Here is a 22,020-nt window from a genome sequence, read left to right on the forward strand (position 1 = left end):
GGTCCTGGCTTGATGAAGCCATCAGGACAACATCATCTGTAAACCGCTGATATGAAACCACACTGCTCCTCCTGAATCTGAGGTTTGACTATTGGTAGAATTCTCCTCTCCAGTACCTTGGAATAGACCTTACCGGGAAGGTTGAGAAGTGTGATTGCCCTGTAATTGGAACACACCCTCCGGTCCCTTATACAGAGGGACCACCACCCCGGTCTGCCAATTCAGTGGCACTGTCCTCGACCGACATGCGATGTTGCAGAGACGTGTCGGCCAAGACAGTCCCACAGCATCCAGAGACTTGAGGTACTCGTGACGGATCTTGTCTACCCCCGGAGCCTTGCCACCGAGGAGCTTGCGAACCACCCTGACTTCAGCCAGGGTGATGGACGAGTCCGCCTCCAGGTTCCCAGTCTCTGCTTCCTCCTCGGAAGACATTACGGTGTTGAGGAGATCCTCAAAGTATTCCTTCCACCACTTGACAACATCTCCAGTCGAGGCCAGCAGCTCTCCGCCCGCACTTTAAACAGTGTTGGTAAAACACTGCTTCCCCCTCCTGAGGCATCGGACTATTTGCCAGAATCTCTCTGAGGCCGTCTGATATTCCTCCATCATGGCCTCCCCGAACTCCTCCCAACCTCGAGTTTTTGCCTCTTCGATCGCACAAGCCGTGGCACACTTGGCCCGCCAGTATTCGTCAGCTGCCTCAGGAGTCCCACAAGCCAACAAGGCTGGATAGGACTCCTTCTTCAGCCTGACGGCATCCCTTACATTCGGTGTCCACCACTGGGTTCGGGGGTTGCTGGCACCGTAGACCTTAAGACCACAGGTGCGAGCAGCCGCATCAACAATAGACATGGAGAACATGGCCCACTCGGAGTCCATGTCCCCAGCCTCCCTCGCGATCAGGGAGAAGCTCTCTGGAGGTGTGAATTGAAGACCCCCCTGACAGAGGGCTCCACCAGACGTTCCCAGCAGACCCTCATGATACGCTTGGGCCAATCAGGTTTGTCCGGCTTCCTTCTCTGCCAGCGGATCCAACTCACAATCAGGTGGTGATCGGTTGACAGCCCAACTCCACCCGAGTGTCTAAGACACACGGCTGGAGATCAGATGACACAACAAAGTCGATCATCGACCTCCAACCTAGGGTGTCCTGCTGCCACATGCACTGACGGACACCCTTGTGCTCGAACATGGTGTTCGTTATGGACAAACTGTGCCTAGCACAGAAGTCCAATAACAAAACACTCCTTGCTTGCTTCCCAATCATGCCCCTCCAGGTGTCACTGTCATCCCCCAGGAGAACAACGGAGTCCCTGGTTGGTGCACTGTCTAGTACCCCTCCCAGGGACTTCAAGAAGGCCGGGCACTCTGCCCTGCTGTTTGGCCTGTAGGCCACCACAACAGTGAGAGACCTGTTCCCAACCCGGAGGCGCAGGGACGCGACCCTCTTGTTCACCATGGTGAACTTCAACACGTGGTGGCTGAGCTGTAGGGCAATGAGCAAGTCCACACCAGCTTGCTGCCGCTCCCCTCGGGCAACAACAGAGAAATGGAGAGTCCAGCTCCTCTCAAGGAGTTCAGAATCAGAAGACTTTTATTGCCATCGTCTGTGAACACAGTTCACAAACTGGTTGGGTTCTAGAGCCCAAGCTGTGCGTGGAGGTGAGGCCTACTATATCTAGTCGGTAACGCTCCACCTCCTGCACAAGCTCAGGCTCATTCCCCCCCCAGCGAGGTGACATTCCATGTCTCCAGAGCCAGTCTCCATGTCTGGAGATCTGGTCGTCGAGGCCCCTGCCTTCAACTGCCGCCGAGATCTCTTCGCACCCGCCCCTTATGGCTCCTCTCACAGGTGATGGGTCCACGGGAGGACTGCCCCACATCGCTGGTTTGGGCTGGGGCTCTGTGGGGAAAGGTCCAGCCACCAGGCACTCGCTGTGGAATACCCACACCAGGCCTGGCTCTAGGGTGGGGCCCCAGTAGTGGCAATCTGGGCGACGTAACTGGCCTCATTCTTAAACTCATCATGGGGGCTTCTGAACCGCTCTTGGTCTGACCCGTCCCACAGTTTGCCATGGGTGACCCGACCAGGAGCATGAAGCCCCCGACAACATAGCTCCCAGGATTATTCGGGTGCTCAAACCCCTCCACCACGTTAAGGTGGCGGTTCAAGGAGGGGCTGGAAAGCAAAGCTCTGGATTTACCGGGCAATTTACGTTCCTACCCTCACCTATGGTCATGAGCTCTGGGTAATGACTGAAAGGACAAGATCGCGGATACAAGCAGCCAAAATGGATTTCCTCCAGAGGGTGGCCGGTGCACCCTTAGGGATAGAGTGAGGAGCTCTGTCACACAGGAGGAGCTCGGAGTAGAGCCGCTGCTCCTACACATAGAAAGGATCCAGTTAAGGTGGCTCGGGCATCTGTTCAGGATGCCTCCTGGATGACTCCCTAGGGAGGTGTTCTGGGCATGTCCCACCGGGAGGAGGCCTCGGCGAAGACCCAGGACACACTGGAGGGACTATGTCTCTCGGCTGGCCGGGGAACGCCTTGAGGATAACCAGAGGAGCTGGGCATGTGTCCGGGGTGAGGGAAGTCTGGGAGTCCCTGCTTAGACTGCTGCCAGATAAGTGAAAGAAAATGGATGGATTTGCTTCTGGCTTGAGACTCAACAGAGAGTTTGAGGACCAGACTGATATCCCTCTGTATAAAAACTAAAGACTCGTATCAGTCTGGATTTACACAGCCAACTGGGGCAGCTGACCTTGACATTTGACCTTTGACCCCTGACCTTTGATTCTGTGCTGTGTCCAGGCCCCAAAGACCCCACTGCAGAAGAGCATGGACCTCCTGGGGAAGCAGCTGTCCCTCTACTCATTCGGCATCATTGGTCAGTGTCTCACATCTCACACTGTCTCTTATTTTTTTAAGTGTTACTTGTTTATTTATCAGGGACAATGCACATAAAAACATGGACCTACACAAAGAGGTCACCTGTTTGTGGAGGTTATTTCCAGCTTCAGTCTCTGGACAGGTTCATGTCATAAATGGGGTAGACAATAAAATACTATGTACCGTATTTTCCTGACTATAAGTAGCACTTTTTTTCATAGCCTGGCCGGGGGTGCGACTTATGTGTGAAATTATTAAAATATATAATTTCACCTCTTTGTTATTGTCACACTGACGACTGCGCGAGAACACTCTAGGCTTGTGTACCAGTATGACCGCCAGGCGGAAGAGGATGTGGCACTTCATCTACTTCCAGAATTGATGGAGTTCAAAAGCGATATTGAGGATGAAGAATTCAGTGGATAGACTTAGAGTAAACTGAGCTTGTTTTTATGCTTTAGTTATCTGATTAATATCTGACGTTAACATACCAGACACATATTCAGTTTGTTGTCTATGATTCATGTAGCTGAATAAATATAAATGTGTTATGTTAGCGTGCTGTACTGCTATTCAGCCTGTTGTTCTCTATTTTATTATTATTATAACTTTCCTTTAAAGATAAAAGGTCTGTTCTTGATCTCTGACTTTGTAAAATAAATTTCCCCAAACACACTCCAGTGTGACTTATATATGTTTTTTTTTTTCCTTCATTATTATGCATTTTTGGCTGGTGCACCTTATACTGTATTTTCCAGACTAAGCCGCTCTGGAGTACATTAATGCAATGATTTTAATTAAAGCTAACATTTGACATGCCAGAGACCAGCTTTACAGACGTTTGACATGCCTGAGACCAGCTTTACAGACGTTTGACACACCTGAGACCACATTATGGAGGCACAAGACAATCATGGCATTAAAATATGTATAGTATGAGGTCTCAGGTCTTTAAAGTGTTTGTAATCCACTGGGTCAATTTTAAAGTTTTTTTAATGTGGCTTTTGAAAGGTTTTGAGTCTACTACTAGATCTAAATATTTAAATTCATCTACGTTCCTGATGTTTGTCCATTTACTAAAATTGAGCATGTGAGGATTTACGCTTATTGGTGAAAAACATTTTATCAGTAAGATAAGGCGGGAATTCTGAAGGCAATTTTTCCATTTAACCTGTCTGTCCCTGTCTCCTCTGTGCTCTGTGTTTCTGTCCTCTCTCCTGTGTGTCCCTGTGCTCTCTGTGGCTCTGTCCTCTTTCTTGTGTGTCCTCTGTCCCTGTGCTCTCTGTGTCTCTGTCCTCTCTCCCGTGTGTCCTCTGTGTTTCTGTCCTCTCTCCTGTGTGTCCCTGTGCTCTCTGTGGTTCTGTCCTCTTTCTTGTGTGTCCTCTGTCCCTGTGCTCTCTGTGGGCTGGCTGCAGTGCGTGTTGGTGTCCTGTTGATGGCACTCACTTCTGTGTGTGTGTGTGTGTGTGTGTGGGGTGGGGGTGGGGGTGTGCGTGCGCGTGCGTGGGGGTGGGTGTGTGTGTGTGGGGGGGGTGCGTGTGTGTGTGCGGGGGGGGGGGGGGGTGCGTGTGTGTGTGCAGGTGTGCGTGTGTGTGTGCAGGTGTGCGTGTGTGTGTGCAGGTGTGCGTGTGTGTGTGCAGGTGTGCGTGTGTGTGTGCAGGTGTGCGTGTGTGTGTGCGTGTGTGTGTGCGTGCGCGTGTGTGTGTGCGTGCGCACGCGAGAGATCTCCAGGTGGCACTCTCCTCAGTATATTGTTGTACACTGTAATATATTCCAGGTGTAATCATGTTGGTGGGCTGGCTGCAGGGGAAGAGCATCCTGGACATGTTCACCATTGGAGTCAGGTCAGTGTGACAAAACACAAAGATCAGAGTCACTTCACTAAAGTGTGTAAAAGAGATGTCTGAAAATCATGTCGCAAATGATCAAACTGAAAACCTCTGCATTTAGATAACCTCCTGTCCCCTTTGTGCTCCAGATGCCCTCCCTGTGTGTCCATGGTGTCTATTATTATTATGCTTGTCAGAAAAATCACAAAGCAGGATTCTGTTCAAAGTTCACATTTTACAGCTTTCAGAGAACTACAACTGTACTGTTCTATTTTTGCTCATTATGGATTCTGTTTTATCCACTCTGTTGCTACTGTAGTTCTAACTGAGAAATTACCCAGTCTACTCCTATTTTAGACCTGCAATGGTTCCAGTTTAGGCCTGGTTTAGCCCGAGTTTTTATCTGGAATATTCCTGTTATAGACTCGGTTCGGCCCTAGTTTATACTAATAATAATGCCTTACACTTGTAATGCGCTTGTCAAAGCCTCTCAAAGCGCTACACTATAGTCATTATTCATTCATTTCCACACTTGGTAATGGTAAGCTACTATTGTAGACTGACGGAAGCGAGGCTGCCAATCTGCGCCATCGGCGCCTCCGACCACCTATCATTCATGCACACACCACTTTCATACTAGGCAATGTGGGTGAAGTGTCTTGCCTAAGGACACAACGACAGAACTTGGTCCGAGCGGGACTCGATCCTCCGACCTTCGGGTTGGGGGACCAACACTCTAACCACTGAGCCACTGTCTCCCACTGTTCAGCCCTAGTTTAGATCTGGAATACTCCTGATATAGACTCGGTTTAGCCCTAGTTTAGACCTGGAATTGCCCTGTTATATACCCAGTTTAGTACACCTGTGTACACCTGGAATAGTCCTTTTATAGACTGAGTTTAGCCCTAGTTTAGATCTGGTTTAGCCCTAGTTTTTATACCTGGAATAGTCCTGTTATAGACCCTGTTTAGCCCTAGTTTTATACCTGGAATAGTCTTATTATAGACCAGGTTTAACCCTAGTTAATACCCGGTTTAGCCCTAGTTTAGACCTGATTTAGCCCTAGTTTTTATATCCGGAGTAGTCCTGTTATAGATCCTGTTTAGCCCTAGTTTTTATACCTGGAAGAATCCTGTTATAGACCCTGTTTAGCCCTAGTTTATACCTGGTTTAGCCCTAGTTCTTATACCTGGAGTAGTCCTGTTGTAGACCCTATTTATCCCTAGTTTAGACCTGGAATAGTCCTGTTATAGACCCGGTTTAGCCCTAGTTTTAGACCTGGATTAGTCCTGTTATAGACCTGGTTTAGTCCTAGTTTATACCTGGTTTAGCCCTATTTTAGACCTGGAATAGTCTTGTTATAGACCCGGTTTAGCCCTAGTTTAGACCTGGATTAGTCCTGTTATAGACCCGGTTTAGCCTTAGTATAGACCCGGCTTAGCCCTAGATTGTACCTGGTTTAGGCCTAGTTTAGACCTGGAATAGTCCTGTTATAGACCTGGTTTAGTCCTAGTTTACACTTGGTTTTGTCCTAGTTTAGACCTGGACTAGTCCTGTTATAGACCTGGTTCAGCCCTAGTTTAGACCACGAATAGTCCTGTTATAGACCTGGTTTAGAGTTGATTGTACTTGGTGTGGTGTTTGTGAATCTCTGTTTTAAACTTCTGTAAACCTGTTCTGAAATGCCTGTGATTCTTCATGTTTGAGTGTTCTCTGTGACTGTAGTGTTGTATGTCTCGTTTAAACAGTTGCCTGATGTTTTTGGCACAGTTTGGCGGTGGCAGCAATCCCCGAGGGCCTGCCCATCGTAGTCACGGTGACTCTTGCTCTGGGTGTCATGAGGATGGTCAAGAAAAGAGCCATCGTCAAGAAGCTGCCCATCGTCGAAACACTCAGTCAGTACCACAAGGGAAGGCATCTGGCACACTGGGAGGGCATCTGAAGCACATGACGCATAGGGAGAACATCTGACACACAGGGATACAGGAGGATGGGAAGGCAAAGGCATCTGACACACAGGGATACAGGAGGATGGGAAGGCAAGGGCATCTGACACACTGGGATACAGGGGGATGGGAGGGCATCTGACACAGGGATACAGGAGGATGGGAAGGCAAGGGCATCTGACACTCTGGGATACAGGGGGATGGGAAGGCATCTGACACTCTGGGATAAAGGGGGATGGGAAGACATCTGACACAGGGATACAGGGGGATGGGAGGGCATCTGACACAAGGATAGAGGAAGATGGGAGGGCATCTGACACAGGGATACAGGAGGATGGGAGGGCTATCTGACACACTTGGATACAGGGGGATGGGAGGGCATCTGACACACAGGGATACAGGGGGATGGGAGGGCATCTGATACACAGGGGGATGGGAGGGCATCTGACACACAGGGATACAGGGGAATGGGAGGGCATCTGACACACAGGGATACAGGGGGATGGGAGGGCATTTGACACAGGGATACAGGGAGATGGGAGGGCATCTGACATGTGTGTTTTTCAGGCTGCTGTAATGTGATCTGTTCTGATAAAACCGGGACTTTGACCAAAAATGAGATGACAGTCACACAGATCTTCACCTCAGACGGACTCCACGCAGAGGTCAGTCCTGGTCCTGGTTCACTCCCGGTCTTAGTCCCGGTCTTAGTCCCAATCTGGTCTCTTACAGGTCTCAGGTGTGGGTTATAATGGAGCGGGTGAGGTGGTGCTGGATGGAGAAGTGATCCACGGCTTCTCCTGTCCCTCTATCAGCAAGATCGTTGAGGTAATGGCACAAATGTCCCACAGTGGAGCTTTAAAGGTCCTATATTACACAAAATGGACTCCTGTGAACTTTAAGCCAAGTTATAATGTTGTTACCTCATCAAAAGCATATCTGGAGTTGTGTTTTGTCTCATTTACACATGTTTGAGTAACCCTTTATTATTAGTCCGTCAACATCTTCAAAATTTAAAATGCTTTGTTTCATCTTGTGATGTCATGAAGTGGTAGTTTTTAAGTTAACAGTTAATTTTACCTTCAGGTCAGTAGAGATTGGCAATTCCAAGGCTGAAATCATCCAAATGATTCTAATTAAGGTGTATGGAGTTTAAAAATACAGTAGAGCACTTCCTGTATTACCACATGACATCACAAGGTGGAACAGAGTCTTTTGAGAGCCTAAATATGCAGGGGTTGTGTGTTAAAGATGTGTAAAACAAAACACAACTCCACGTCTGTTTGTGATGAGGACCAACATCGGAACAGAGTTCAGAAAACAATGTAATATGAGCCCTTTAATCTCCTGTTGATGTGTGGTTGGCAGTTGCGCCTTCTTACAATATGGTTGCCCTTCAAACACACTCAGAAATGTCCCGCAGTGGAGCTTTAAACCCTGGTGCTGTGTTGCAGGTGGGCTGCGTCTGTAATGACTCTGTGATCAAGAACCACACTCTCCTGGGCCGGCCTACGGAGGGTGCTCTCATTGCTCTAGCCATGAAGGTGTGAGGGGGAGAGGTTAAATGGGAGGTCTAAGGGGAGGGGGACTTGGCTAAAACTTGGCTAAACTTTTGGTGAAGTGCATTATTTTACATTATTTTACTAATTTTTTTATTCACATGTGACATACCATACATAGCCATAACCTAGCAACCATAATGTTAACATGGTCCACAACTCGAAATTACACAATAGTTCTGATTAGACTAGTAAAGATAAAAGACCGCAAGACAACAGTGAACAGGTGAACTTGCTCCTTGGAGATAGTTTGACTGATATGTTCTCAGATGGGTGTAGAGCAGGGTCGGCAACCTTGAACACCCAAAGAGCCATTTGAACCCGGTTTCCACGGAAAAGAAAACACTGGCACACTGACATCTAAAATGAAGATAACACTATATATATTGGGTTTTTTTTGTTTTTTTTACCTTTACTCTTTGTATAAATGACTCTATTGTGTTGCTTATGAAATCCAGGAAGTGCTACAGAGAAAATACAATTTTATTTATGTAATGAACACATTTTGAACTCTTAAAAAAATAAGAAAAGAACAGTTGAAGGTTTCTTTCAAATGAATTAAAAAGCTGAACTTAAATTATCCATGTAGCAAACAAAAAATGCCGCAAGCCGTCATCCTTATATCGCCTTTGGGCTTTCGGAGCGTTGTAGCTGAGCCTAAATACAGTGAGTGACATAAAATAATAAAATTTTATTTTATTTTAATATTTCAAGATCACAATCTTCCAATTTAGAACTACAATAAAAAAGAACTAGCAAATAAAATACACTTCAATTAAATTACTATTACTGTTTTGTCAAGGTACACGGAGCCGCAGGATAAGGATGAAAGAGCTACATGTGGCTTTCGAGTCGCGGGTTGCCGACACCGGATGTAGAGTGTCTGCAGCAGGCATACATACATGTGAAGGAGGTGTCTGGGGAGTGGGAGGGTTGGTTTGATTAGGGCTGGGTATCATTAAGAGGTTGCCGATCCGACACATACCTCGAACATGGTCCACAGTATGATACACATCTCGATACAGGGCACTTTCGATACAATATATTTCAAATGGATTTACTATGGTTGAGTAAAAAATAAAGGGTTTCGGCCCCATGATCACCCCCATTTTCACAAAAAGGTGCATTTATCTTCTATTTACAGAAGACAAACAGAACAACGAGCATTTTGTTTAGTGCATGTTGCTAACTAGAAGAACATATATGTACAAGTGTTGCACTGGTCATTGTGTGTTCATCCAGATTATACAAGCCCCACATTTACTTTTTTATTTGTGCAGTTTAACGGCTCTAAAGACCCACAACAGAATGGCTCATACGAAATACACCATCATGAAAACAGTGAATGTTAGATGTCGTGCAGTGTCCTTCCTCTAAACAAACAACAAAATTATAGAGCTGTCGCAAAATACATTTAGTAAAATATGTCAGAAAATACTCTTGGAGTGATATTGATACAGCAGCCCATGGTATCGACACGGTATCAACACTGTATCATCAAATTAAATTATACCTTATATCGACATTTCTATACTTTTGCTTACCCTTAGGTTGAACCCTGTATATTCTTGTATGTTCTCAGATGGGGCTGGAGTCTGTACAGCAGGAGTACATACGCATGGAGGAGGTGCCATTCTCCTCGGAGCAGAAGTGGATGGCTGTGCGCTGTGTCCACCAAACGCAACAGGTCTGAGTCTCATTTATTCTGTATAGACGTTTAGTTTAAACTGGACTTTTTGATGAGGGAAAAACGTTATAACATGGTAAAACCAAAACATGCCGGAACAAGCCCACAAGCCTACATGCTCTCACATGACAATTCTCCATAAATAAACAAAAACATGATGCGGAACTGTACGCAGCAACTTGGCAAACTTGATGCGAAGTGCAGTAGTTTTATTGGGAGGAGGCATGCTGATGTGTTGTGATGGCACTTTGACGGGGGAGTGACTTGGAGAGCAAACAGAGGGGAGACTCAGAGCATCAAAAACGAAAAGTGAAACATGTTATTACGTTGTTTTGTGTGAATGTATCAGTTTCCAAAGAGTAAAAGCTAACACAGCAATCTAAATATTTTATGTGTTAGCAGTTACTACCCCATAGAATTATAATACCTCCCCTTTAAGAGCCTCATGACGGGTGCTGTGACAGGTGGCATTTCTAAAGTTTTCCCTGTTTAGGCGTTTTTGCAATTAAACACCCAAAAAGTACTGGGAATACCATATTCACAGTTTAGTTCCACTTTAAATCAGAGCTATTCTTCAAACTTCCTCCATCCTTTAACCATGTTCTAGTTGTTTCTTCTCATTGAGCCTCTGAAGTTGTATTTGGAGTGATTCATGTTTGAGTATTCTTAATCCGCCTGTATTCAAGACATCATTACACCGATCTACCACTGGTACACTCCCACTGTGACGTACAACCCCAATTCCAGTGTTCCAAGTTGGGATGATGTGTGAAAACAAAAAAAATACATAATACAATGATTTGCAAATCCTTTTCAACCTATATCAGTTTGAACATTAAATATCATATGTTTGTAGTTTATTAAGTTCAATAAAGTTTATTGTTTTTATGCAAATATTCACTCGTTTTCAATTTGATGCTTGCAACACATTTCAGTAAAGCTGGGACAGGGGCAACAAAAGAAAGCTGAGGAATGCTTATAATACACCTGTTTGGAACATTCCACAGGTGAACAGGTTAATTGGAAGCAGGTGAGTGTCATGATTGGGTATAAAAGGAGCATCCCCGAAGGGCTCAGTCATTCATAAGCAAGGATGAGGCGCGGTTCACCACTTTGTGAACAACTGGGTGAGCAAATAGTCCAACAGTCTAAGAACAACGTTTCTCAACGTACAATAGCAAGGAATTTAGGGATTTCATCATCTACGGTCCATAATATCAAAAGATTCAGAGAATCTGGAGAAATCTCTGCACATAAGTGACAAGGCCGAAAACCAACATTGAATGCCCATGACCTTTGATCCCTCAGGCGGTACTGTATTGTAAAGGATATTACCACATGGGCTCAGGAACACTTCGGAAAACCATTGTCAGTTAACACAGTTCGTCGCTACATCTCCAAGTGCCAGGTAAAATTCTATGCATGCAAAGCGAAAGCCATATATCAACAACACCCAGAAATGCTGTCGGCTTTTCTGGGCCCGAGCTCACCTGAGATGGACTGAGGCAAAGTCCTGCTTGCCAAAGAGGAAAAGGACCATCTGGATTGTTATCAACGCAAAGTTCAAAATCTGTGATGGTCTGGGGGTGTGTTAGTGTCCGTGGCATGGGTAACCTGCACATCTGTAAAGGCACCATTAATGCTGAAAGGTACATACAGGTTTTGGAGCAACATATGTTGCCATCCAAGCAATGTCTTTTTCAGGGATGTCCCTGCTTATTTCAGCAAGACAATGCCAAGCCACATTCTGCATGTTTTACAACAGTGTGGCTTCGTAGTAAAAGAGTGGGGGTACTAGACTGGCCTGCCTGCAGTCAAGACCTGTCTGCCATTTGAAAATGTGTGGCGCATTATGAAGTGCAAAATATGACAATGGAGACCCCGGACTGCTGAGTAACTGAAGTTGTACATTCAGGAAGAATGGGAAAGGGTTCCTCCTGCAAAGCTTCAACAATTAGTGTCCTCAGTTCCCAAACGCTTATTGATTAATGTTAAAAGGAAAGGTGATGTAACACAGTGGTAAACATGTCTCAAACAAAGTTTATCAGTTTGAACTTTAAATATCATGTCTTTGTAGTTTATTCAGTTCAATATAGGTTGAAAAGGATTTGCAAATCATTGTATTCTGTTTTTTTTTCTAAGTTTTATACAGCATCCCAGCTTCATTGGAATTGGGGTTGTACATGCCCCCTGTGACATACATGTCCACTGTGACGTATGCACCCACTGTGACATACATACTTCCTTCTCCAGTTTTATTTTCTTAATCGGTGATACTCGTAGGATTCAGCAGTCGTATAGTAATTTAGTATGGCATTTACGGCAACGTCAGCTCCCACTGAGCAACGAAGTTTTCTAATGCGGAAGTCAGCTGACTTTTATCTTTTATTAAGTCATTTAAGATGAATATTGTAATTTCAAATGTGCAAATTATAACATGATGATCCACGGGTGTCATAGATTATAACTATAGACCATACACAAGTGCAATAGGTCTTCTTTAAGAACATCATGAGGTGGTCTGACAGGTGTAATGACAGGTGTCATTTCTAACGTTCTTTCTCCAGGACAAATCAGGCCTGTTCTTCGTCAAAGGAGCCTTCGAGCAGTTGATTCGCTTCTGCAGCTCCTACCACAGCCACGGAACAACACTGCCCCTCAGCCACCAGCAGAGGGAGCTGTACCAGCAGCAGATCAGCTACATGGGCTCAGCCGGGCTCCGAGGTCAGTCCTGGTTTAGTCCTGGTTCTGACCTGGTTGCTCTGTCTCAGTCCTGGTTCTGACCCAGCCTCTCTGTCTCAGTTCTCGTTCTGACCCGGTGTCTCTGTCTCTGTTCTGGTTCTGACCCAATGTCTTTTTCTCAGTTCTGGTTCTGACTCAGCCCCTCTGTCTCAGCCCTAGTACTGACCCGGTCTCTCTTTCTCAATCCTGGTTCTGATCCAGTCTCTGTTTCTCAATCCTGGTTCTGACCTGATCTCTCCGTCTCAGCCCTTGTTCTGACCCGGTCTCTCTATCTCAGTCCTAGCATTTGCCGTAGGCTCTGACCTCTCCTCTTTGACCTTCGTCGGTCTCGTTGGGATGTTGGATCCTCCTCGCTCTGGAGTCAAAGATGCGGTGTCCACTCTGATTGGCTCGGGTGTCGCTGTGAAAATGATCACCGGAGATTCTCAGGAGACTGCTGTGGCTATAGGTCAGGACCACACCTGTCTCACCTCTGTTTTGCCCCTGTCTCGCACCTGTCTTGCACCTGTCACACACATATACTGTACTTACTGTTCATACTGCCCCTCACTGTATGACCTAATCCCCTGTCTCTGCTAATAGTAGTTTTTCAGTAGCATTGTAGTAATAGTAGTAGCCCAATATTGCAGTAAAGTGGTATTGTAGTAGTATTAATAATACTACTAGGAGTAATACAATATTGTCAGACAGCAGTATTGTAGTATAGTCGTCTTGCAGTAGTTGTAGTGATAGTGGTGAGGTAGTAGTACAGTAGGAAAGAGAGGGAGAGTGTAGTATTGTGGTAGTAGCAGTATATTAGTAGTACAGGATTATTGCAGTAGTAGTGGTAATATTGCCATGTTGTAATTTTCAGGACTCAAGTCAAATGTGCTAGCAAACAGGGTTTAGTGTTTAGTTTCGTAATGGATTAAACAGCGGTTTTCCTGATTGCACTTTAGGGCTTGTAAAGATGTTGGTTTCTGATGTGACAACAAAGAGGACCGTGAATATGAAATGCAAAGTCAGTAGGATTTATTGAGTCTTATGGAGATAACGCTGCAGCGTAGATAGGCAAAAGTGAACAGAGTAGCAACAATCCTCCAGAAAAAAAACGGGGAGAGCCCCGAAGAGTGTGTTTCCAGTGTTTAGTATGTATTGGGGGCGTAGAAGGATCATCTGGTCAGCAGAGTGTTATCTACGTGAGCTTGTATTTAATGGCAGGGCCATAGGAACTCAGTCCTGTTCTTGAGTCAGAGCAACAATGTATTCTATTGTGTTTTGTTGTTTTGGGTTAATATAAATGGTAACATGGTGATATAAATATGTTATGTGTTAGCAATTAATACCCTGTAGATGTAAAATGCACCCTCTTTAATACCCCATAGAAGTAAAATACCCCTCTTTAAACATCATTTGTGGGTAGGTTTGTGTTGTGTTCTTATGCCTCTGGTCTCCCCCCACTCCCTCTCTCTCCCTCCTGTAGCGGGTCATGACACATGTTTAACCCTCTATCCTTTGTCTCTCTGTTATAGCCGGTCGCCTTGGCCTGTGCTCTAAAGGAGGCCAGTGTCTGTCTGGAGATGAGGTGGATGCTCTGGACCTGAAGCAGCTCTCTCAGATCGTACCTCGGGTCAGTCTGATCCTCTTTAAACATCCCATATTAGGATATGTTCTGATTTTTGTTCTAATGTTGTTTCCTCATCACAAACAGACCTGGAGTCATGTTTTGTTTCGTTCACACGTTTAACACACAAACACTGCAAATTTAGGCTGAGTTTTTCTCTTTAACAGAAAACACTCCATTCCACCTTGTGATGTCATGCCCTGGAATTGCCAATCTCTAATGATCTAAAGGTGGAACATTACAAGGTAAAACAGACTGTGTTGAGATGCAGACAGACTAATAATAAAGGCTTACTCAGACATGTGTGACTGAAACGAAACACAACTCCAGGTATGTTTTTGAGGAGGTAACAGACTCTTGAGAGTTGTGAGCCTAAAGCTCACAAGAGTCCATTTTGCATACTATAGGACCTTTAAGATCACACTTTTTTTGACACAAATGATTAAAATAAATTCTTATTTCTGTGTGTTTCTAAGACGTTCTAATAAGTTTGCTCCTGTTTGTGCAGATCGCCGTGTTCTACAGAGCCAGTCCCAGACACAAACTTAAGATCGTTAAGGTAACACCTCATTCATTCATCAGCACTGTAGACTAATGTGTCATAGACTGTGTCCATAGCCCCCCGTTTTAAACAGGAAGTGAGCGTGGGTGCTCCATCGACTTTGGCTCCAATTCACTTTCTATTGAAAAACTGTGGCCCCCCTCCCTCTAACTGCTCACGTCCGGTTCACCATTTTGACCTTAAAATGTTGGTTTTAACCTGCACTACATGATCCTGGGGATTGTATTTCACTATTTTGACCTGAAGTAAAGATATGAAGGGTAATAACAGACCGATCAGGCGCCTTCTTTCCCCGACTTCGCTCCTGCTAGCGTTAGCAATAGGTTTGATTGACAGCGTTGCTAACTGCCCAACAGCCTCGCTTCGGATTGGCTCATTGGTTGCTATGATACTGTCAGTTGGAATTCCAAATATGGAACTGGGCTCCAGATTAACCGCTGCTAGCCTCAATGAGCTTCATTTACCAAGCCAAAAGCTGTGGGTGAGGTCGCACTCCCTTAGTCCACTTCTTTAAACAGGCTATGCGCTAGTCTGCGAAGATTTTGAAAAAACGGTGCCGGAACTCCAGGAGGAATGCCTCAGAGTCATCGAGTTGTAGTAGTGAGCAGAGGGACAGAATATTTGTGAATGTCTATAATGTGTATGATGTGATGGGCTACTAGAGTCTCAAGAGTTTAAAGAGGTTTCAGTCCAGGACAGGACTTCCTGAGGTCTGTGTTTTCTCTTCACCAAACACAATCTGCAACAGCTCTTAGACTGTGGTCAGACCTACCCTGTGGCAGACTGAACAAGACGTGACCCTGTGTTCCTGATCCTCTCTCTCCTCTTCAGTCTCTACAGAATATCGGCACAGTGGTGGCTCTGTTTCTGACCTTCTTTTTTCTGACCCCTTGTCTCTGTCCTCCTCTTCAGTCAGCAACAGAGTATTGGAGCAGTGGTGACCCTCTCTGACCTTGTTTCTGACCCTGTTTGACTCTGACCGTGTTTGATTCTCTTTCTGGACCACAGTGTTTTCAGAACATAAATGGGTAGTTACTATTTCTGACCCTCCTCCTCTTCAGTGTTTACAGAATATTGGTGCAGTGGTGACCTTTTCTGACCCTGTGTTTCTGACCCTCTCCCTGTCCTCTCTTCAGTCTTTACAGAACATCTGCACAGATGGTTTCTCTTTCTGACCCTGTTATGGAGCTTTTTGTTTCTGATGCTTTCTCTCTCTGACCCCCTCTCTCCTCTCTTCAGTCTCTACAGAACATCGGAGCGGTGGTTGCTATGACAGGTGATGGTGTAAACGATGCGGTGGCGTTGAAGGCGGCGGACATCGGTGTTGCCATGGGACGCAGTGGCACCGACGTGTGCAAAGAGGCGGCCGACATGATCCTGGTGGACGATGACTTCCAGACCATCATGTGAGTCCTGACTCAGGTCTAGACCATATTTAGACCATGTGAGTCAAAGACTGGGGTTAGGCCAGGATTAGACCAGGATTAGACCACGTTTAGATCAGGTTTAGACCATTTTTAGATGATTATGCAGATCCTAGGCCAAATTTAGACCTGGATTAGTTCTGAGATTATCCCTCTTTAATCTTTGGTCTGTTTCAAGTGGGCCATTGAGGAGGGCAAAAGGGATAGACCTGGTTTAGACCTCGTTTTAGACCTCGTTTAGACCTGAGATATTCCCTGTGTTTCAGGTGGGCCATTGAGGAAGGCAAAGGGATCTACAACAACATCAAGAACTTTGTCCGCTTCCAGCTCAGCACGTGAGACTTTGACACACACACACCCAAACACATCCATTAACACACACATGCACACAAACCAAACTGTACTTGAGATTTAACAGAGGATTTATACTTAATTTATTCTTTCTAATATTTACTACTATTTATACTTAATCTGACATACACCTCATTAGATCAAATGAGGAATCGCTAAGCTGTTTCTCAGGGTCTGTGGGCTTATTGGTTTTATCGGTGTTTTTTTATTAGGTCTCCTCGGGTCCATAGCTGCTCTGACTCTGATCTCATTGTTTATTTGTTTTATTGTTATAATGAGAATATTTGTGTTCTGTTTGTGTCATCTCTTCAGTTCTATAGCTGCTCTGACCCTGATCCTGTTGTTTGTTTTATTGTTATAATTATAATATTTGTGTTCTCTTTGTTTTGTATCTCTTCAGCTCTATAGCTGCTCTGACTCTGATCTCGTTGGCGACTCTGATGAACTTCCCAAACCCTCTGAACGCCATGCAGATCCTGTGGATCAACATCATCATGGATGGGCCGCCCGCACAGAGGTGAGAGAGGATTATGGGTGGATTAAGTGTAGTCTATAGTAAGAGTAGCCTCAGTCATTTCCCAGTTTGAGTCGGAGCTGAATTCGCATCAAAACTGTGCAGCATCTAGGCGTGTGCAGAACACTTACTATTTGCTACATTTACTACGGCAACACATACACTACATCTAATATGCTATCTATTTGTATTATTCTTTAAATATATTTTTTGAAGTACTATCCAAACCCAATGTTGGTGTTAACAGCACATTTAACTGCTCAAAAGCTCGAGCAAACAGATGAGAGCAGAGAAGCTAAGCAGAGAAGAGAACTAAGGTTTAACTGACTGAGTAATAATGAAATGATAAAAATAAAAAGTCAAGCTAACAACTAGCATGGCTGACGCAAATTCAGCAAATGACTCAAATTGGGCAGTGACATCCTTATTATCACAAGGTTTCAGGTGCACCATCCTCACAGGGACATCTCTGTGTATTAGAATTTGTGTTGTCTGATCATACTCAAAAAGTCTGTTTTTGTGTTTGCAGTTTGGGGGTGGAGCCTGTGGACCGTGATATCATCAGGAAGCCTCCCCGTAACCCTAGCGACAGCATCCTCACGCGCAGCCTCTTGGTCAAAGTGCTGGTGTCAGCACTCATCATCGTCTGTGGAACGCTGTTCGTCTTCTGGAGAGAGGTACTGCTCCAATATTACAGCTACTACTACTACTTTTACTGTAAATACTACTACTACTGCAATTATTGCTGCTGCTACTGCTGTAAATACTACTACTATGAATATTAATACACATACTTGCACATCCAAAGTTTTATTTTTGATGTTGTGTTGTGACTTCCTGTTTTCTTTTGTCACTTCCTGTTTTCTTGTGTCATTTCCTGTTTTTTTGTGTCACTTCCTGCAGCTGCAGGACAATGAGACCACACCTCGAGACACCACCATGACCTTCACCTGCTTCGTCTTCTTCGACATGTTCAACGCCCTGAGCTCCCGCTCCCAGGTCTACTCATACCTGCTCCTCTGGCTCTGCTCCTCTGACTCTGCTCCTCTGACTCTGCTCCTCCTCTACTCTTCCTTTCTTCTCTTCTCTCACATGTCTCTCCTTTCTTCAGACCCGTATGGTGTATGAGCTGGGCTTGTGCAGTAACCGGCCGTTCTGCTGTGCTGTCCTGGCCTCCATCATGGGCCAGCTGTTGGTGGTGTACTTCCCTCCTCTGCAGAGTGTGTTTCAGACCGAGAGCCTCAGCTTCACAGGTCAGTTTGAACATGGCTGCCTCTTCCTCCTGTCACGGATGCCATTTTGATGACCTGTGTGTTTCAGACCTGTTCTTTCTCGTGGGCCTCACCTCCTCTGTCTGCTTCATCTCCGAGTTCATCAAAAAGGTGGAGCAATGGAGGGGAACAGAAAGACCGCCCCCTGCCCGCAACTACCATGAGGTGCATTTTAAACTTTAGAAACTTGACTTTATTGATACTCTATGGTGGAATGTTCAGAAGTTACCATGGTGACAATGCACACATTAGCAAACACTGTCTGCGTAATCCCTCAGTCATCCAGGTGTGATCCTTGGTAAAAGCCAAAGTTGAATCCATCAACTGGACAAAAAGTTGTAGGAGTGAAGACATTTGGCTGCTCATCCAAGTCTTCAGTTCTGGTTACTGGTGGACACTGTTATATATCTGAAGGGCGGAGTTAATTATATTGAAACTGGAAACGGCTATTATTTACAGTTTCTGTATGTAGGCTAGGTCTGTTGAGCTACACTAAGAGTGCACTGTGCCTGAGACCTACTTAACATAATCATTCACTCTTCATGGACCCAGTCTGCTACACATCTCCATCTCAAAGCCACTAACCACTCCTTTGAAGATAGTGAGGTACAGATCTTAACCAGAGAAAAGAAATGGTTTGAGAGGGGAGTTAAAGAAGCTATTTTTGAAACAAAGAAAACAATAGAGTTAGCCAGTAGGCCCATTAAGAGTGACGATTATGCCAAGTCTCAGGTCTCGGGCACAGTGCACTTGGTGTAGCTCAATAGACCTACCCTACATATAGAAACTGTAAACAGTAGCTGTTTACAGTTTCAGTGTAGTTAGAACCCCCCTTAGATATAAGGCAGCGTCCACCGGTAATCTGACCAGAACTGAAGAAGCTTGGATGAGCAGCCACATGCCACTCTTACAACTTTTCATCCAGCTGAAAGATTTAACTTGCCTTTTGCTATTGGCAAACACTGTCAAAAAGTTTTAAGATTAGTCTGAAAACTCAAGAAATAAAAAATCATTAAAACAGCACATTTCCAGCATTCATGGTTGTGTTTATTTGATTGTTTGATATTTGATTTTCAACAACACAAATCAGCTCACCTGTTTTCAGATAAGTCAGCTCTTTAATGCGAGCTTTGTTTTAACACAATATGATTATAAAGTCTTCAGAGTGTTCAGACAAATAGAGCCTCCAGTTAGCATCACACCTCCAAGGAATGTTGATGGCATCAGCTTCTCATGATTGTCTATGCTGCCTAGAACTGACATGGGGAAAAAAAGCTAATGTTTTTTTTTGTTTGTTTGTTGCTGTTTTTTTGCTTCCCAAAAATGGAATACATTTCATTCAAAACTGGAAACTTTGGTGCCACTAATGCACTTTAATAAATGATAAACATTTACACACCTGAAGTTGTGTTTCAATCATCTCTGTTGTGCTTGTGTGTCTCTGTAGTTATAATCTCTGACATTCGTGGATCATTAGGTTATAATTTGGACATTTTAAGCCACAATATTCATCTAAAACGACTTAATAAAAGAAAAAAGTTTGCTGACTTCTGCTTTAGAAAACTGTGGTTATGGGGTGTGTGCTGTACCACTGAGCCATTGCTATCTGTGTGTTTCAGGTATGACCTCAGTCTGGCCACTGCTGAAGGCGCCACAACAGGACCAAGTCTGGACTGGTTCTGGGTCGAGTGAGAGAGTGAGAGACGATGAACCGGGCTCCAGTTGACTTTAGTACCAATATTTTAGTTGCAAGTTGATCAGGAAAGTTTCACAGTGTCTCTTTAGAGCTCCTGGGCTAAACCGGGGCTATGGGGCATTTCTTTGCAGGTGAAGTTTTAATCGTTTTTTGTCACACTTTTCACTTCCTGGTGGGAGCAGCCAAATTTCATTATTGATTCTATCAGATTTTAGTTCCATTTGAAATGTATTTTTACTTTATACTGAAGCTTCTGGAGCCGATGTGTTTGTCAGACATATGTACGTGTGTGTGAGCGTGTGTGAGTGATCTGTCAGAGGCTTCACTCCGCAGTGCGCCGTGAGGGCATCTGGGTTTTTTGGGCTGATAAATGTTTGGACCACTTTGTCTCTGAGGACGACGCTGCTGTAAAAATGTTTGATACAATTCTGAGAAATTATTTTTTATTTATTGAGTCGATTGTGGAACTTTATCTCCAAATGTTTAATAAAGAATGTGCCTTTGGCACTTTTATAACTAACTTTCTCCTCCCCCTCTGTGAATGTCTGTATGTGCATGTCTGTGTGTGCACGTGTTTTATATTTATTTATATATATATATATATATATATATATATATATATACACACACACATATATAAATGTGTGTGTATTATATATATTATATATATATATATATATATATATATATATATATATATATATATACACCCACACACACTGTGTATGGTTCGATCACCTCAGGAGACCTCACTTTTGTAGGCCTCCCAGGCCTGCCTTCATCGTCAACACTGCTCCGTCCTTCTTTAAACAATTTAGCCCACTTGTAGACATTTTTTTGGATGAAACATGTGGCACCATACACAGTTGACATTCTATGAATATGGATTTGCACCCTTCACCAACCAAAAACTTGATAACTGACCGCTGTTCAATCCTGGAGCATACTTCTTGGTCAACCATCTTTGTTAATTGCCAAAACTCTCAAAGTTTTTTTGTTTTTTTTATCTGCAAAAGAAATTAAATCCATGTGAAAAACAAGTAAAACAAAAAATAAAAAAAGTAAGCTTCTATGCGTATTAAAAGTCCTTATAACGAAAAATTCACCTTATTTATTGAATGACCCTCGTACATATACATACACACATACATATTGCATGTTGACACATTGGCACATTTAGCCAAATGTCAGACACAAGCATTTCTCAGGTTTATGCAAACTGTGCCCACTAGAGAGCACTCTGACACAGGTGTTGAGCCATAACGAGGCACCTCATCCAGAGCATGTACTCTGAATACTGCAGTGCTTTTATTGTGAGTACTGCAGTATGTTTACTGGAAATCTTAAAGTAGCCCCTTCGACCACTACCAATCATTTGCACACACACCACTTTCATACTAGGCAATGTGGGTGAAGTGTCTTGCCCAAGGACTCTGTAACCACTGAGCCACTGTCCACCCAAAGTACTTTTAGATTGAAAGCAGACTGTTTCTGTTTTTTGTCTGTGATTTTACTGATTAAGTTTAAACTCGTTTTCTTGGTCAAACTCCACACTCTGTTTCTGTTCCAAGAATTCAAAACCCAAATGCCTGTCTGCGCTCCTGTCTGCGCTCCTGTCTGCGCTCCTGTCTGCGCTCCTGTCTGCGCTCCTGTCTGCGCTCCAAACTGCGCTCCTGTCAGATTCAAACAGATGTGCTCTGGATTTTTTTTTTTTTTTATAATTCAAACATCAGAATCAGAAAAAGAAAACTGGAAAGGGGGTGAGGGGCAGAGGAGAGGGACAGAGGAAAGGGTCAGAGGAGCAAAGGATGCCCTGTGCGTCCCCATGGTAACCACACCTGTCTCTTTCATTTGGGGTTATTTTTATACATTTTGGATCAAACAGGATTTGAGCGTGAGATTCAGAGCGAAGCCACTGAGACGAGATGAGAGTGAACCAGCA

General features: G+C 44.4%; 1 protein-coding gene across 1 annotated transcript in view; it reads left to right on the forward strand.

The window, feature by feature from the left end:
- atp2c1 (ATPase secretory pathway Ca2+ transporting 1) overlaps positions 1 to 20,594 on the forward strand; it is a 52,941-nt gene extending 32,347 nt beyond the window's left edge. The window contains exons 11-29 of the mRNA XM_033980882.2: positions 2,817 to 2,892; positions 4,672 to 4,738; positions 6,494 to 6,618; positions 7,237 to 7,334; positions 7,402 to 7,497; positions 8,124 to 8,213; positions 9,811 to 9,915; positions 12,483 to 12,639; positions 12,935 to 13,105; positions 14,169 to 14,266; positions 14,769 to 14,819; positions 16,062 to 16,228; positions 16,513 to 16,581; positions 16,998 to 17,114; positions 17,641 to 17,788; positions 18,015 to 18,110; positions 18,223 to 18,364; positions 18,432 to 18,547; positions 20,002 to 20,594. Of these exons, the coding sequence (XP_033836773.1) occupies positions 2,817 to 2,892; positions 4,672 to 4,738; positions 6,494 to 6,618; positions 7,237 to 7,334; positions 7,402 to 7,497; positions 8,124 to 8,213; positions 9,811 to 9,915; positions 12,483 to 12,639; positions 12,935 to 13,105; positions 14,169 to 14,266; positions 14,769 to 14,819; positions 16,062 to 16,228; positions 16,513 to 16,581; positions 16,998 to 17,114; positions 17,641 to 17,788; positions 18,015 to 18,110; positions 18,223 to 18,364; positions 18,432 to 18,547; positions 20,002 to 20,007 (1,995 nt within the window). The 3' untranslated portion in view covers positions 20,008 to 20,594. The remainder of the gene's footprint in view (positions 1 to 2,816; positions 2,893 to 4,671; positions 4,739 to 6,493; positions 6,619 to 7,236; positions 7,335 to 7,401; positions 7,498 to 8,123; positions 8,214 to 9,810; positions 9,916 to 12,482; positions 12,640 to 12,934; positions 13,106 to 14,168; positions 14,267 to 14,768; positions 14,820 to 16,061; positions 16,229 to 16,512; positions 16,582 to 16,997; positions 17,115 to 17,640; positions 17,789 to 18,014; positions 18,111 to 18,222; positions 18,365 to 18,431; positions 18,548 to 20,001) is intronic.
- Positions 20,595 to 22,020: the final 1,426 nt, after the last annotated feature.

This window comes from Periophthalmus magnuspinnatus, chromosome 16 (genome assembly GCF_009829125.3).
Source record: "Periophthalmus magnuspinnatus isolate fPerMag1 chromosome 16, fPerMag1.2.pri, whole genome shotgun sequence".
NCBI classification, from domain to species: Eukaryota; Metazoa; Chordata; class Actinopteri; order Gobiiformes; family Gobiidae; genus Periophthalmus; species Periophthalmus magnuspinnatus.